An 18,867-nucleotide genomic window follows, 5' to 3' on the forward strand; every position below is an offset into this window, starting at 1 on the left:
GCTGACTTGGTTCGATTCACCAATAATATCCTCTGTAGCGTCGAAAGGCCCTGACATTAAGATTATTTAAGGATTACTAAGGACCGATGTTTACCCTTGGCTCAAGGGGGAAGGGGCACTGTGAGTAAAGCGTTTTGATTCAAGAGGGATTCGAACTCGGCATTTCCCGATTAAGAATTCACTCTTTTTTCTTTTTCTTTTTTCATTGAGTTTTTATTAATCAAGTTAAGAGGATTACAAAAACATCACAACAAAATTCGAGATAATAAAAATACTACTAATAATAAATGATAATAAAATATTGTAAAAAATCAAAGCAAAGTAGCATAGAATAGAGTCAATAAAAGTGTTGTACATATAAGACTTCACTCTTCATACTCTGTCTACTTACAGGGAAATTTCCCTTCAATATATTTGTGGATTCAATATGTACAGAACGATTAGTTAAAAAAAAATCATTGAAAGTTTGACGAAAATCATGCAATACGTTCAAATGACATCAATCTTTACAATGGAACTCTACAACAATTTGTGATGAAACAATTTATATAGAAAAATGATTAAGAAAACATTTCACTATTGTCAATATCTAATGACAAGTACCCATTCCTTTGACTTGTAATTGATATTGTGTTTTCTTTTTCTCTTCATACCTTCTATAGAAGAGCGGGTGAAAACTCTTGCGGTATACAAATCAGTTTGCGAAATGGATATAGAAAGATTCCCGTCATAATATAGTGAGGTCGGATACAACGAAAAACCAATTTCAAATAAGCTTTTTTTAGGTGGGTCCCCACTAACCTCCATGTGTGAACCTATGATGATTCAAAATTTATTGCGAGATTAATTTCGGGAAAAAACAAACAAACAAACAAACAAACAAACAAACAAACAATTAACATTGAACAAGATCAAGGGGCTCAACGCACTTTTTTTTTTCTCAAAATTTAACAAATTGTAAAAATGTAACAGAATGTCTGATTTTCCTATCAAGTCTTACTGAATGCTTCGCTAATCTCTCTGCACTTAAGTTAATCCACTTTCATGCTTATAGGGAAATATCTTCACAGATCGAGAGATTCTGTTAATACGTTATCCTATACCTGTCTGTGTTTCAAGTTGGGGCAAGTAGTCCCTCCAGAAAGCGCATTTATCGACTCGGGGACCTCGCCCCGTCTTCGGGTTGCCTCGGACCAATTCCTCGGTGAGTTCGATGAAAGCCTGGTTTTCCGTTTCGTACAGCGGCCAATCCCCGTCCGGGTCATTTTCGGTCTTTTTGTTAGGATTGCTGTCGAGGTATAAAGGGGAAAAATGACATGGATTAAACAGATACGTATTGCGATAAAGTCAAAATTTATTGTCAGAAAACAAGAAGATACAAGAACACTTACGATGTAGTTGCTACAAGGAAATTTGAATAAAAAACCCCAAAGGTTTGAGGAAATTTAAATAAAAACCTCAAAGGTTTGATACTTGCTCAATCTTTATTTTCCATGTGCAAACAGAGAATTGATTTGAACATGATTTTGTGAAATAGATTACGTAACAAAACTGGGGAAAGAACCGACCTTCCCGCTATCTCAAATAATTGTCTAATCAAAATAATCATTCTCCGTCTTCATCCTCTTCTTCTTTTTCCTCATTATCTTCATTATTTTCATAATTAGCTTCCATCATTATCATCTTGATTTCTCCTCTTTTACTCCTCTTCTTTGTGTAGGCTTTTCTCCTTTTTTCGCTTCTTCATCTACCTTCATTCTTCTTCTGTCCATTTTCGTTGTCGTTGTTCAGCTATCCTTTCAAGTTAGCGCACCCACCCGTGATTAGAAGACCGGATTTTCACCGTTTGACACGACCTGACTGACACGATCATTAGATGAGGATTATCAATCAGATTTTTTCTTAATCCATCCTAAATCGAAATCCCTGGGTAACCATATCATTAACTTCAATTGACAAATATGTTTTCCTTGTTGAGGTGTTCGAGGTCGGTTGCCCGTATTTGAGCAAGACTCAAACAAACACGCATCCACAAAATACTAATGATTATACTCCGACATATTGATATAAAGAAGGACCTTTAATACGCGATTTTCGAGGGGAATAGTGATCTCCTTGTGAAACAAACAAAAGACGAGCTGAAGTCGGGATTGGGGGCATCCCTAAGTCGTGGAGTGGATGACAGAGAAGCCCTAGGAATATTTTAGCCTCCCAGGGGCGTTTGTATACGTGGAGAACGAACTCTCTCATTATCTTCGAGACTGCAACCTGTCGGAGGCGCTAGTATTGTGTCGGACTTAATATGGCGTCCTCAAAACACCAGTCCTCAGTCCTCTCTCTCTCCCTCTCTCGCACCGCTACCCCCTCCCCTATTCTCATCTGACGCCCCTCACCCTATCTGTCTCTCCCTCCCTTTGATTTTCTCCTATTTTCCGGTCTTCGGTTTTTGCTTTTTCTCTCTGTATTCTCACTCCGCCTTCCCCATCTCTCCCTTTTTGATAAACACACACACACACACATACACACAAGTTTCTCTTTCTCCCTCATCTGTCCCTTCCCCTCATATTCTCCCTCCATCTTAATGGACCCTCCCTTTTTCATTTGGAATACGAGCTGATTCTTTCATCACATGGATGAACCGTACTTAAGACCAATCGAACAGGGGAGGTCTTCCATCGACTCTGTGTTTACTATAGGTGCAGCCCTGCGCTTTATCGAGGGATGCAGACGACACTTACCCACGTTCAACTCGAGTGTCGTCGTCCCCCCCCCCCCCCCTCCCCCTACCCACAACCTCCCTCCCAGATCACGGACGATACCTCTTCTTGTTATACATGCAGACACGGGCGAATATACAAAAAGTGCGAGAAATGAGACTTCATCCCGTACACATTATCGAAGGTGTCAGTGAGCAATTAGTGAGAAAGGAACAATTAACAGCGATGGCCGCTAATGAATAATTTCATGTAATTACATGCTCATTGCTTGACGTGTACATATTAGAACTCTTTCTCTTTTCTACGATGTGATTACATAATCAATTTTCGTATTAGATTCTGTATTAGTAGGGACTTCCAATCGTCTTTGTGCAGTTGTAGTAGCTGAATCAATAAGAGGGGGGTCAATCTCCATTGTCTTTCATATTCTCCCAGGTACCAAGGAATCTTCAAAGTTGGTAAAGGATTTTGATGGAGTTAGGCTAGATGAAGTCTCGTCCCTTGCCTCCAGTTGCGATGAGATTTCGCTCCCTCCCCCCCCCCCCCCAGAAAAAAAAAAAAACCCTACTACGTACACTACGAAAAAACGCGATCCTTTCTCGTCCAAGGGACGCAGATCGATTTCCTACGTGAAACGGCTGTCCCAGTGATGATAACATCCCACAATCCCTTCCACAAATACTGCTCGGTATAGGTCCAAAACTCACTCAAAGGCTGGAAGTTGTCCGATTCACTGTAAAAATATAGAAAACGGAGGTCTTCTCCTCCTTTCTTCCAAATTTCCACTTAAAGGTTTCCGTGGAGGAAAATCAAGAGAAATGTGTTTTGACGCTAAAAATTCTCGACTTTAGCTTAGTAACTTCCGATGGAGGAACTCGCATGAGGTAAAAAAAAAACAAACAAACAAATAATGCCTCAAACAAACAATTTATTGGCTTTGTAGCCAAACATCCTTGTACTGTTTACCTAACAGTAATGATTGACCGTTCTTCTCAATACTGCGTACGTTTTATAGATCTAAATGGAACCTTACCGGTATGCCGCCCTTATGATGTCATTCAAGGTCCTGACCAATCATATTGGTAGGATATTGAAGAATTTTTATTTTGTTTGTTTCATTTCAATCTGGGAAGATGGCTGGATAACCCATATCCAGCTACTGCACTAGCTGGTCTTAGGGTCCAAATGGATGTGAGACCGGACTACTTCACCAGGTTTTGCACCCTGTTCTTTGTGATGAATGAATACGGCGGAATCTTTTACGTGTATGAGTTGTGATTTTTTCACACATGGGACCTCTGCAATCTTATGTCCTACCCGAGGGCGAGAGTGTTTGGCTCTTATCAGAGGGGGCCGTATGATTACGCACACCAGTGCTCAGTTAGACTCTGGAATCATCAATCCCGGGTACTACCCTTTGCATCTGAAGACAGACACGCTACTGGTGGAGCCGAAATCTTCGACTGCAGCTTGAAAGGATTCCGTACCATTTTGAATTAATTGTTCAATGACTCCTTTCCTCGGTAGGCTGTAAAATGTCTCTCTTATCCTTTACTCCGCATCAGAACATACCTAGGACCTCCCTTCCTCATCTTTACGGCAACTTTGCACCTTTAAGACCAGCGAGCACTTTTAAAGGTACAACTTTGCACCTTTCTGGTCTGAAAGGTGCAAAATAGCACCCGTACAGGAGTTACAATGGTGTCCAACGTTGAGGTGCAAAGTTGAACCTATTTTTCTTAGAGTGGTATACTATGACACACAAGCCATTACAACACACTAAATAAACAAGTGTTATGTAACGATCCACGCTCGTTAGGAGTAAGCTACGTTTTTCCCATGACTCACCCTGTTTTTGCGAAGTTCGCCCAGTAGGTCATGATCTTTCGACTTAGCTCTACCTCAGCGTCCGTGTAACCACGCTCCGGGATGAGAGGCATGCCGAAGATGTAAAGGATCTCATCTCCATGGAGTACCCCCATCCACTCTGGCCACGGAGAGGTCGAATCTCTCTCGAGAAACCTATAGTAGTAGACTGGATTATTGGCTTGGGCGTACGCATAGGCCAGATCCACCGTGGAGCAGGTGAAAAGGTAATCGCCTGTTGCGTAATCAACAGCGTCCCGGAGTATTTCGGGATCGTCCGGCGCTAACCAATCCGTGTAGTAAAATGCTATCGCGTCCTGTCCAAAACTGTTCACGTGGGAAAAGGAGTACTGAAGGGCATTGCGATATTCGTCTCTGTTGAGTAAACTCTCCTCGTCTTTGTTATACCCCGGCACCTCATAGATCATGAAGAAAAAGCCCTCGTTCAAATTGCTCCCGAGCAGGATTTCGGTGGACTTAAAGGACTGCCTCTCCAGAGATGTTCTTGGAATCTCTGGGATAAAGGTGCCGTCTACGACGGGTACGAATGAGAACTCGCAGTATCCGTCTGTCACGAATTGGGCGTTTAGAATGTCCAAATCCTGCCTGGTCCGGAGACAAGCGATCATATCCTTGATGGACAACTCATTGCCGTTGGCCCCCTCGTCGCAGTTGCAACCTTGTGCTAGGAGTTTTCCCCTGCGGATGCCTTCTGCTTCCGTTACCGTGGCCCAGGGGGCAGTGGCTCCCGAGCTTTGCATGATGGCCCTTTGGAACAAGTTTTGGCTGGACGGAGACAGCAAGTGGAGGGCCACACTAGCGGCGCCGGCACTCTCGCCGAAGATCGTCACCTTTCTGGGGTCCCCGCCGAACATCTGGATGTTGTCTTGCACCCACTGCATGGCCAAGGCCTGGTCGAGCAAACCTTGGTTCCCCGGTGCGTCTTCATGGCCCACTGCAAGAAATCCTAGGGCGCCAATGCGGTAATTCATGGACACAACCACGACGTTCTGTTCAGCGGCAAGGTAACGACCGTCATAGACGTCTAACGATGAGACACCGGAGAGATAAGCGCCACCGTATATCCAAACCATGACTGTAGCTGATTGTGGTCGCGGGTACGGAGTCCAGACATTCAGGTTTAAGCAGTCCTCGTTGAGTTTGACCGGAGAATTCCACATTTCTGTCCCTCTGAAGCCCTCGAAAATTTTATCAGGCAAATGCATGCATCCGTAACCAAAGTAAGTAGCGTTAAATGTATGGTCCCATCGTTGCTTCGGCACAGGGGGTTTAAACCTCAGTGGTCCCATAGGCGGCTCGGCGTACGGAATGCCCAGGAAAGCGTCGACATATACATCTGACGCGCCTACGGTTGTAGCTACCATTCGCTTACCCAAGACCCGCCCGGTTACGGTGGTTACGTTCAAGTCAGGTTCTTGGGACGTCGTCCGCCCGATGAAGAGCAACGCAGCGATGAGAAAGACTTCCGGTAACATGATGATGGTTTGGAGTAACAAGATGCATACACCTGCAGTGTGAATAAAATAGAAAATACACGGGATTAATCAGCGCGTCGGTTTTAATTAATGCACTCTTACAAAGGTACAATCACCGTATCTCACTCATGATCAATATGCTCTACTTACCATGGAAATGATTGTGATCTTAATAATTATTGGGGTGATGTAGAGGTGATAAGTGCTATGTAAAAATATGTTTCTTCCAGTGCACATTGACGCTACCGCAGTATCACGAGCTCTACAAGAACATTACATCGTTACTAATACCATTACTATCATCACTACTACTATTATTGTTATCTAATCATGGGGTACTCTTCATAATGCCCTCGTCTTCATCATAATATTTCTTGAAATTTCTTGTGTAGTGTTCTCTACCATTTCCAATTACCTGACATGTCTTCTTTTTTTTTCAACAATACATTGTACCCGGGCATGCAGAATAACATCCAAATGCTAAAGAATTTTCTCTTAACATCCCCCTAATTTTTGGAAACAAGAAAAACAAAATAAATACATAGATGGCAGAAGAGGACCAGACGTTTATCATAAAGACTGAACTTCGTTTCTTAAAACATTGCCTTTCCATGCGGACGTGTCTACGGACTTTTGATCACCTTTTATCGTCACAATTTATGCTCGCCTTCAACCATGATTCAAGGTTCCCTCCTCTGTAATAAATGCCCACTATCTACGAGAAATAGCAACTGTATGACTATCGGTAGGATGTAGATGGTATGACCATTTTCTTTTTCTATTTACGAAAACCAGTCGATGACTCCTTTGCCGTCATGCATGATTTTCAAACGCTTACTTTGTAAATTTATTTGCTGGATCTATCCCTTGTTCACGGCTCAAGCCTGAGTCATTACTATCCCCATTACCCGTTGCCATGGTCACCCCAAACGCTCCCGGGATGCCTCGGTGTGGATTCAAGAAAAGGTGTATTGTGAGGAGTAAATTGGTCCTCACGGCGGGATAACATACCCGATGGCTGGGATAAGAACGACTTTAACAGGGGCAGCTTACTAATGTTACTGCAGTACCTTTCTTTCCCTTTCTCTCTCTCTCTCTCTCTCTTTTGTCAATCCAAGACCACTGCCTTCTGCCAACCTTATCAATATTCATCGGAATCGAAAACTATAACGCAACGGACTTCAATCTGTTCATTTCGCTCACACTGTTGAATGGGCAGTTGTCTTTGTTCGCAGATAATGCTTCCCTCGTGTCTAGGAAAAGAACTCTGTTTTGTTTTATGACATATTTCTGCAACTTTCTTATCTTCTGTCCGATTGAAATGAAACTTCTGCCGTTCTGCTTGAATGATTGTAACCATTGCTTAATGTCATCCAAAATTGGGGGGGGGGGGGGGGGAGGGCGAATAAAATGCACCAAATAAGTCGCAGTATAATATAAGGCCCAGTCATCGGTGCAGTGATTTAATCTGAAACTTTACGGGCAGTAAGGCCCGGAGTAGATGGATGGTCGAAATTTATGGAACACAATAGTCGTGGTTAACTTCCAAAGTAGTACTAAAATAGATGAGAACAGGTAACTTTCACCTGTGTAGTTTCTATGTACAACCATGGAGGTATTGATATTTCTTTGGTAAAATATAGAAACCTTACTTCACGGCTTAAAAACACCCTCCATAAATGATTATCATATAAGCCAAATAAAGCAAAACAAGATAGCTCTAAACTTTATCGCAATTAATTGAAGAGACTTTCGCCTAGAACAATTAAAACAAAAGCTTTCATGTATTATTTTTTATGGCCATACGAAGCGGGTATTCTATGACTTGAAACAAATTCATTATAAGTGGGCGAATTACTGAACTGTACCACTTTGAATAGAACATCATCATTCTGATTTACACGGTGCCTATTAGTGGAAACGTATGCTGTTTGATTTCAGCAAGATCAGATTCCCCCACAAAGACACAACACCTTAAAGAACGAAAACATAAAATGAAAACAATCAAAGTGGAAGATTTAATTCCAGAAAGCACTAATAACTCATGTTTGATGGAGGTAATTGGTCAGTTTTACCACGGGAGAGGAAATTTAGTGGTGCTAGCGCATTATCTATAAATACACAAACAATCATTCAATTACAGATGCATGAAAGAAACGCGAAGAACAGAGTTTGCGGGGCATTTCATACCATTGTTTGTGGTTATAGCCATCTATTCTGAAGAATGTTGATGGTGGGATCCGCTATAATGATCACAAAGGAGAAAGAGTAAAAGTGGTTTACATTGACTCAAAAAGATCGATAGCATTGAGCCCGTGGATGGAGTTAAAAGAAGATGCGTGTCTATATTGTGATAAATGAAGTTCAGCCATTGTACAAATTCGTCCGGCCACAGATCGATTCCAAACAATGGAGCGGATTCGGAAGGACTTTATTTGACAGATAAGGGGAAGCCGCGAGTGTGGGAAAATTAGGAGAAAGACGTCTGAAAAAAAAAAAACAGCATCCCGACAAAGAAAGAAGTAAGAAAGATGACACACACAGTCTTCTCGGTAGGGCATATAGCTTTGAACTGAATGTGAAAAACGGTGGTCGGTAAAAGAGACTTTAATTTTGACACATTGGCTAGACACCCACGCTTATCTTGCAAGACGAAATACCAAGCTGAATTGAAAGAACACTATAGTTACTTCTCTGGATGGACTTGGAGGGTAGTAAATTGTTTTTATTCATATCATCAATTTCACTCGAAAAGCTTTCATTGTCAACAGAACTGGTGCGCGACAATACAATGCGAAGTAGTACAAGCTCTTTTAGGCCTATTACCTTAATGACGTCGGCGAGCGGATTATGTAGGGGCCGCGAGAGGTGCGAAAAAGTAGGCTTTGATATAACTAAGTTTTCTTTCCGCGGAACTAACCATTTCGCGCCTAATTATACAGACGCCGTAGAGTGCGGGAAATAAATGTATGTCATACAGGAAATGGCGGGGGCCGGAACCGGCTGCCTGCTTTCATGCATTGATGTCTGGGTGATTGCAATAGGGAAATATTCCTTGGTGAACGTACAACGTGAACCTGTAATACGAATTCATTTGGACAAGAAGTAGAATGCTGTTTCTTTTTTTCCTTCTTTTATACTTCCCATGGAGTGGAAGGCCACCTGTTCTCTTCCAGCAATGGTCCTTATTTTTTGAATATACACCATGGTCTTAACTTAAATTCAGTACAAATTTTCAACGTACAGCCGCGCACTCCCGTTATAACGAACACGGATATAACAAAATGTTCGTTACAACAAAGTAAAAGTTCAGAAAGCATTTACTTACCTTACTGTATGTTCGGTTATAACGTAATTTCAGTACCACGAAAAAAAAAAAAAAACCCTCCATATAGTCCCGAAGACTTCGTTATTATATAACGGGAGTGCATTGTATCAGCAGAATGCGTGATATGTAAGCTTGGTCACATGCACGACGTCTTTACACCATTTTACAAAGTAAAGGGAACTGTGGGAGATATGGGGCAATTCACCTCACATTGATAAATCTGTGTTGACATTGTTATAAACGTGGCATAAAGCTGCAAATCACCTAAAACCAATAATTTCGGGGTCAAAATATATCACGAACATGCATGGCCGCGTTGAGTTTTCACAATGTATATACACACACCGTATGGCTGCAGGAATATGCATTTTAACATTAATGTGTGTGTCTTTGTGTTTGTGAGCGTGTGCGTGTGTAGAACCTCAATAAGTTATCGTTATTCGGGAACAAATGGCTGCCAGTTGAAATCATCACGGAAAGATCACTAAACAAAACAAAATGGAGATGACAAACGGAATCACTATCCAATATTGTTCTGAGAATAAAGCAAGGGAAAAAATGATTTCAAGATCACAGTCACACACGCCAAGAGACATATCCAACAAGGGTCATCAGTAACGACTCGTGGGCAGAGAGATCGCCCGGTGGATTCATGCCGACTTCGCAGTTGGTCAACGTACTTCATATAGCCATTTCTTACCTATTTAAAGGAGACCAAATGCAGTCGGATCATGCACAGTCCAGTGTCATCCAGTGTTGTCCACTTGCAGAAATTATTCCAATCCGTTTTGACGGGTCACTCGTAGGCAATTATTCTAAACAGTAGCCATATTCTATAGAATATGCAGTTTATTATAGGCTATTACGATATAGCTGCTGGGTTGTGCGGGCTGTGCGGGAGAGTGGGCGTGCGCGAACGCCGCTAAACTTTCCCAACGCAGACGCCGAGTGAAGGGGGATCAACGAGTCTGCAAAGACGCAGGAAGCCACTGAAAACATAACGGTCCAGGTGAGTTCTACGAGTGCCGCCAACAACAATAGGGGAATTTAGCCTTCCCGCTTCGGCGACGGCCCATTCACGTCGCATTATCGAACGTCAAACGTGAGGTGAAATGGGCATTGTAAAAGAGAGGGAGGGAAAAAAAAGGAAAGAAGGATAACATAAGAGAGAGAGAGGGGGGGGGGTTGAGAGACTGAGGGATGGGGCAGAGTAGAGGGGAGAAAGGGATGGAGAGAGGTTAGACAAGGTTGGGGTGACTGTTAGTGGTATCAAACTGAAGTCAACTCCATACCGCGTCTTGACAATAATGGTCTAGCTTATTCTTACTATAACTGTCAGCGCTGAACATAAGCATTTCATGATTTCTCGAGCCTCAATTGATAAGATGAGAATTTGAAAGAAATTCTTTCTAAAATTCCATGATGACAATAAAGAATATGATGATGACGATGATGATGATAATAATTGCAATAATAATAAAAACAACAATAATGATAATAATTATACAGATGATGAAAGAAAGATATTTTTCAGAGGGGTGAAGGTTCAGGTGTGAGTTTATTCGCTTTGTCTCTCTCTGTCTCCCTTAGCAGTTGCGATCTTTACAAATTTAATTTGTAGATGGAGACAAATTGAAGAAACTCACACCTGAAGATGATAGTTGTTAGAATAATGATAATGATACCAACAACAACTAAGAGAGAGAGAGGGAAAGAGAGCCTTGAGATGTGGACGTTATGTCCAGACAAGGGACGTGACGTTTCCTTGAATAAAATTCAATTCAATTCAATTCAATTCAATTCAATTCTGATAAATTCAATTAAATTCAATTCAATTCAATTCAAATTTCATTTCCCAATATCACATTTTTGTTGTGGATACAAGTTCGAGGAAAACAAAACGTACAATGCATTACAACTTTGTAAAAAATGAAGCTATTTGTCGAAAATAATTGTGTTGTTGAAAAAAAAAAAGAGGCCCACGTAAAAAAGACAACCTTGTAAAAATGTGGGCCACTCAAATGAAGCTTTCTATATAAGAAGGCCAGAGCGCGCAGAATGTTTCTATCCGTCAAACCGAGCCGTCCTCAAGCGCACAGACGTTTCACATCGTGTCGTGCCGTGCCACAAAAGCTGTCCGTATACGCAAACTGGGCCTGAAGTGTCGCATTGAGTGCGTATACAATATGCATGACGATCACGGTTAAAATGAGTAAATTTTGATAAATGTCTTTTTTCACAAAAGGAATTGTCACAGGTCCTTCTATATCTATAACGTCTAATACGGCAACAATATTTACCTGACTATACTTGAGATATGTACACGAAAACAAGTAATATGATTCGTAGCCAGATGCTGAGTTAGTGCTATCAAAAAAGAACATTTCATTTTTCAAATCTAGGTAGATTAGCGTGCCGTCTAATAATTACATGTCATGAATTTTGACTTGAGAAATTATTTCGTATCATATAACACTGATCAATTTAGGCTATCATCAAACAATAATGCAGTGATGTGAGCAATCATGGCAATACCCAAAACGAACGTTCGATATGAATTCATTTTCCCCAATGTAAATAGGCAAGGTAGGAGATGTAAATTTAAAGGTAATGTACTTATAATAAAAATTCGAGAACAGAGAAAAAGAGACAGTTCTTCTTATCTAGGATGGCGGGAATTAAACTACCATTTTGTGTTGTCAGGAATAGCTTATTGTTACCTTTTTTATGGGGAAGAGCATGTAATAAAACGACTTTGTATGAAAGATTGAGCCATACAAGACTGGCGTATATCGGTAACAGTGATTTCCTCAGATTTTAAGGATCGGAGAATCGGATGATACAAACACAGAAGAATGATTAGATTAATGCGATTTAGCCGATTTCTTTGCAAAATATTTCTGCAGATCCAAATGGCGGAGCAACAGAGTCTGGACCAGAACTAATTCTTTTTGGGAACGACGGTAATTTTCCAGATCGACTGATGGGCGCCGTTTCGTTCGAGTAATACGCCGTAAATAAGTGATCAAAGAAACACCCAATCAGCTTACACTTTCAAGCTGTTTTTGAGATAGGTCCAGTCGTTACAAGGTATACCAACGTGTCAAATTAGGACGGCATGCAGCGAGGTTTAGATTCGTTGCTTATTATGCTTTGCGATAATAATGGCAAGCATAATGTTGTACTTTCTTGAATGAAACTGACTTGCCAAATTAAAACTACGCTGGATGCCACCTTTGGGCAACTCCTTTTCCTCCTCCGTAACTATGGTAACGAATCCTACACCAAGATAAATCTGTATCAAACTAAATGTGTAGTGCATGTAGTATTAAATGGAACTAGTCTCCAGAAAAAAAAAAAAGAAAACTGGTGTATACACCAGCGTAAGAACGCTCTGCAGATGTAAGATTCCTAACTATATTCCAGGTTAAAAAAAAGTACAAATTTTCTTTTTGATCTTCAAATTGTGAAAACCCGACTTTTCTTCTCAACTGTATATACTCCTGTTATTCCTGATCAGTCCATTTTCGATATTTCATACAAGCTGATAAGTTTGTTATTGTTTTCATTGATGTGTTTTGGGTATGTACGTTTTATGTATTGATTTGTTTTCCGTGTTGTCTAACAAAATGCCAAATAAAGCACGATGACAACAGTGTTCCTTTGCTCAGCATTAGAGAGATAAGATCTGAAGACTAGAGACGAGACAGTCGGATGGCCAACCGAACCGTGACATCGCACCAAACAGATATGAAAGAAACCACCGAAGCCCAATTGATGCAAGATTCCACAAGACCCGGTAAAGGAGCCTTGAGATTTGCTAGTGCTGTAAACCACGGATTCACTCTGAAAATTGTTCTCTTCTTCGACGAGAGCTCCAATCTCTTGAAGAGGATTACGTCTTCCAAAGCCGCTACTGTTGCTTCAGGGTTTTCCTCGAATAGTTTCGTTTACATGCCTTTACATTCCAAAGTGCAGACGTTCAAAAACTCGTACAGTGTCTGATGGCATGGGCAGAGTAGACCTTTCATATCTGGTATATCATCAGAACGCTTAGAAGCAAGACTATTATGATTAAAGAGCTCAAGAGTTCTCAAAGGTTTGGTTAGGATCGCGTGCAATTGAAATAATGCATGTGGGAAGCAAGTGATGTCACAATAAGCCTTCTTTAACCCACTGATCACTATGAAAATGCTTTGCCCCCGTATACAATAGGGAATTCCAATCTCTCGGAGGTAACTGGTTAATTGTGCTAAACTGCCATCGGCAACTATGCATGCGCAGGGTGAAGATACATGGCATTGTTGCAGTCGTTGTTCACTCTTCAAACATTGTGTGCCATTCATGATGTCCGGTAGCTTCTTCTTCCTGACAGCTGATGATACGGAAAGGAGAAGGTGTACGAACTCGAGACAATCGTGCGATTTACCTACCGCCAGTCGCCTATGTGTCACGATACGCGCGCCAATTTGTTTGAGCCTCCTTAAAGGGACTACATCACTAAAACAGCCAAAGAATTATGAATATGTGCAATGCATTTTGTAATCACTTTTCTACCATAAATCCTTCAGGTAATTTGTATGCGCCCACAAAAAAACAAAAAACAAAAACAAAAACAAAACAACAAACAAAACTTCCATAACGAAGATTACGGCCATTTTTCAATCCCTGGTAAAGTACTTTAGAATGCACCTTCCCCTAGACTGGGAATAATTTGTATGTTTACCTGCAACACATTTTGTTAATCGAAATGACACTTTACCAGTGATTGACAGATAATGTCACTAGCGGAATCTTAGTTCGGAAGTTTGGTTGTTGTTGTTGTTGTTGTTATTATTGTTTGTGGGCCTATCCAAGTAATCTGGAGAAAAATAGTGGATGTAATTATCAGGAAATACATGGCATATAATAATTTAGCAGTATTCTTTTTTGGCCACATAATGATTACAATATGAATCAACACAAGTCAACATAATATATATCTGCATTACATAGTCCCTTTAAGGTCTTTTTCATGCAGCTGTAAACAGTGATGTTGACAATCAATAAAGTATTCTCCCTCCTCAACCAAAATCGTCTACATCTGATCAAGCGGATTTTCTTCACATTCATGACTTTTGTCCCGATCTGCTTCAGTATCTTTGGACACAGTGACAGAACTCGGATTATAAGCTCTGTATGCATGCTGCATTTGTGTGTGAAATTTGTGCACGTTTGACTAATTGGCACAGAAAGTGTTAATAACAGAATCCTCTTCAGATGTAAATATCATTGAATCGCTCACCATGGCCTTGTATGACGTCACAATGGCATGTAAAGATGTTATAAGGTCATTTAGTGACATCGCAAGAGGCATCAAGATACAGTCCACAGGAAATGGAGCCTCTTCAAGTCTGTGTGCCCCCGATGTGCTGACCTGAAGAACAAGACGAGTACGTGAACTAAATCGTATAGTAATCGATAATCGATAATCGGAAGTGAGTAAACTCTGTCGGTAGCGCGTCTGCTTCATGATCCAAAGGACCCCGGTTCGATTCCCGGGTCCCACTGAGCAATGTTGTGTGTAATCATACCGTCCCCTCTACTAAGAGGCAAAACATTCTGTCCCTTGGATAGGACATAAAATCGAGGTCCCGAGTGTGAGAGAGTCACAACTCATGCACATAAAAGATCCCGCTTCATTATTCATCGCAAACTGAAAGTGATGTGGTCCCGCCTTACATCAAACTGGACGCCATGGAAGATCAGCTATTGCAGCTGAATATGGGCTATCCAGCCATCTTCTCAGATGGAAATGAAGCAAACAAACAATCACTATTCCAACACCTTTTCCGAACGCTATCAGGAGACACACGCATATTTTGATTCTTCATTCACCAAGTGCCGTCGGTCTTGTTCATAGACCTCTGAGGATCATTGCTGGTAATACATTCCATAATGCATTCACAGTGTTCTCTGTCATATCACACTACAACCCTTCACGTGGAAAGTGTAAAAATCGGGATTTCTTCGGATATGGTTAATAGCATCAATTTTGAAGGGAATGTCTTGTATGCGGAGAGCATGCAATAGCCATACATTATAAGGGCGACGATCCCTCAAATTGAATGATGCAAATACACATTAATGGTTAGATATTGATTGAGGGTGACATAGGTGGATGTTGGATAGAAAGCAAAATACATCTGTATCTGCCTTCACAAAACTAAAACAGTTAAGCTTGACAGTACATTCAAGGTCGAGAGAGGGCTTCCTCATATTCGCCACTTCCCAGTGTTACATCAATGACCAAACATGCCAAAAGTAACACTTGAACGCAGGGACGTAAAATTATTATTATGAGTGAAAACATTACGAATTCGAGAAACGCGAAGTAACCATTCGCCCAGGTACAGTGTGGTAGTCAGGGGCGAACGACTGTCAGAGAGAAAAAAAAAAATGATGCGGTTCTTTCAAAGACCCGGATAAAAAAGAAAACAAAGATGCGATGTGAGAATACCAGGACGTACTTAGAGGGGTCTCCTGAAACACTCGTAGTAAATTCTAGGCGCGCTGTGTCAAAACCAAGATCTTACCACTAGATACTAGTGTTTATTTCAGGCTTTACTGGAAAAGAAAAATGGTAACTGATAAGGGGACATCTTGTCCCAAATCGTCTTTCTCCCCCCCCCCCCCATCTCTTTCCCTCTTTCCCTCTCTCTCTCTCTCTCTCTATCTATCTATCTCTCTATCTCACTTCCATGTCAGATACTAATATATGTATATATATATATATATATATATATATATATATATATATATATATATATATATATATTCATATATCAGAGATAAATGAAATATATGCGTGAGTACATTAATAAGAAAGTAAACTTATTCTTTTATCTGACTGGTATAGTTCAGTCATGATTGTAGCAATAATCAATTTAATACTCTGTTACTCGGAAATATAAAAAAACAACAACACACATGCTATTGAGAGCATTCGGTTCTATGCTGCAGAAAGCGTGATATTTCATCCTTAAATTGTGGCAATCAATAATGAATCTCAAGTCATATAACTACCATGTAACACGATAACTTCAAGTACTCAAGAAATAATCCCTATAGGTTGAATGGCCATTCATTCACGTCATTCGAATGTTCGATAGAAATGGACACCTTCTAACACACAGCGCTCGCATCATTGTACTAAAATACTCCACGCACTCTCTCAAACAGAAGAGAAAATGGTTGACGAAAATATGCATACCTAACTCTGAAGCCGATTTCTAGCAGCCTTCTTTACCCTGATTGGTACTATACATCCGTGGATGATAAACAAGTAGCACGCACTTACAATTTCAATCCACAGAATAAGATCATGTTCCAAGTCTTGTAAATAGGACGGGAACATCAATGGTCGTCAGAACTTCTTTCCTAAACCGGCAAGAATTAAAGAGAGGTTTGTTCCAAGAGCTTTCATTATGACAATTCAGCCTTTCTTCTAAATCACAGTCCAATCTATGACCTTGCAGTGCTTGCTACGGACCAGGTACCAATCATATCGACAATACAAAGTACATGGAACGCATAATGTACACACACAAGAAATGGTGAGTGTTGATATACACAACGCCAATTCGAAGTCACGTGATCGGCGTCAAACAGCTTCCAGCAGCGTCGCTCGTTGTAGTATAGCGCTATGTCGTCTGCCCTTGTAATTCAATGGTCATGTTGTGTTAAACGTTCCATGACCCTGTGTATTCTGGTCTTCATTGTTATTTCACACAGCTTCACAATACTTCGGTAGACCGAGACTGTAACCTGCAACAGAAGAACTCTTTTCGTAAATTTGTTTTCTTTAAAAAAAATAAAGTTATAATTTCATACACTCCCACACACAAACACACTTTTTCCCGATAATCTTTCGCGATTTCAATATGATTACTTTCATCTTGAATCTATGATTATCATACCACAACTTTCAGTCACACAGACACAGACACAGACACAGACACACAGACAGACAAACAGACACACGCACACCCCATACGGACACGCATACACACACACACACATGATACATTTATGCAAATGCCAATCGTCCATTTCACATTTATATCTTTACCTTTTTGTTACAGATAAATTACATTTACCTTCACCAAGACAAACGGAGAAAGATATATAGAAAGAAAGAAAAGAGAGAAAGAGAAAGAAAGACCTAAACATATATTTAAAGAGAGAAAATGACAGAAGGGATAGGTGAGTGAAACAGCTGGAAGCAGAAGTGTTCTAGTAGCTAACATAAAAGAAGAGAATGAAAAAAAAGTAGCATCTTTACTACAGCGTGAGCGAAAAGATGAAACTGGATTTGGCGGCGTTTGCACACAGCATGCCTTTCACACGCGCGAAAGATTCTGTCACATCGTATATATAACAAGAACGCTGCTGATCACAATGAATCGAAAGAGTCTTATTGACAATAAATCGCTTGCGGCTGACTGGCTGACTAACATTCTGCAGGAGAGCAGGACTTCAATCAGCCTCACCCTCCTTGGCTCAATATTTACCTGTTTACTTACCGAGAAGACCTGGAACTCCGATCCACTCGTATCCATTGTTCCCATTTTTACCCTTTCGTGTTCATTGATCTCTCAATGTTCTTGATATATTATTTGGTCAGTACATACTGGTGTGCGACCAAAACATTTTCTACTTGATCGATAACTCCGAGACACCAAACTATTTTGTGTTTCATGATAATCTGTATCTTTTTTTTTTAAATTTCAATAAATGATATAACATTCATCTTGAATGTATATACAAAAAAATAAATACTGTCAATAAGATTATTGAAATATGCACACACACAAGTAATACACACACATGCACACACATATGCACACGCACACGTTTTCCGATAATCTTTATTTGATTTTGATACTGATCATTTATCATGAATGTATGCAACAAAATACGATCAATACAATCATTGAGACATAAACACACACACACACACACACACACACACACACAAACAAACAAACAAACAAACATCTAAACACTTTCAGGACAACTTCTGCTATGATTCTGCTACAACGATAGTTACCTAAATGTTACACCACAGTTTAGGGGGAATAAAGTGAGAGCTAATAAAAACATTTTTTTTTTGGTATAATCTTACAGGTTTATATCTGAAGGGTTTTGTGGCGAGAACTAATCCGAGTAAAATCTACTACACTTATGCTGCGAAATGATTGTTAATGGTTTGTTAATGATTGGTTTCTATCAAACAGATGACGGTCACATTTTGAAGTTCATGTCTGTTGGTTGGTTTTTCTGAAATCGACTTGCCGCAGAGAGAGTCTATTGCTATTATAGCTGATTTTACATACTACCGAGGTGAATGTTTCAGACTACACATTCTGACTGGACGCTGAACTGTACCTTTGTCCGTCGACAACTTTGATACCTCTAT

General features: G+C 40.5%; 1 protein-coding gene across 1 annotated transcript in view; it reads right to left on the minus strand.

The window, feature by feature from the left end:
• LOC140244257 (cholinesterase-like) overlaps positions 1 to 18,867 on the minus strand; it is a 117,398-nt gene that overhangs the window by 1,813 nt on the left and 96,718 nt on the right. The window contains exons 3-4 of the mRNA XM_072323895.1: positions 4,566 to 6,111; positions 1,104 to 1,288 (exon numbers count right to left, since the gene is read on the minus strand). Coding sequence (XP_072179996.1) covers positions 1,104 to 1,288; positions 4,566 to 6,079 — 1,699 coding nt within the window. The 5' untranslated portion in view covers positions 6,080 to 6,111. The remainder of the gene's footprint in view (positions 1 to 1,103; positions 1,289 to 4,565; positions 6,112 to 18,867) is intronic.

This window comes from Diadema setosum, chromosome 21, assembly GCF_964275005.1.
Source record: "Diadema setosum chromosome 21, eeDiaSeto1, whole genome shotgun sequence".
NCBI classification, from domain to species: domain Eukaryota; kingdom Metazoa; phylum Echinodermata; class Echinoidea; order Diadematoida; family Diadematidae; genus Diadema; species Diadema setosum.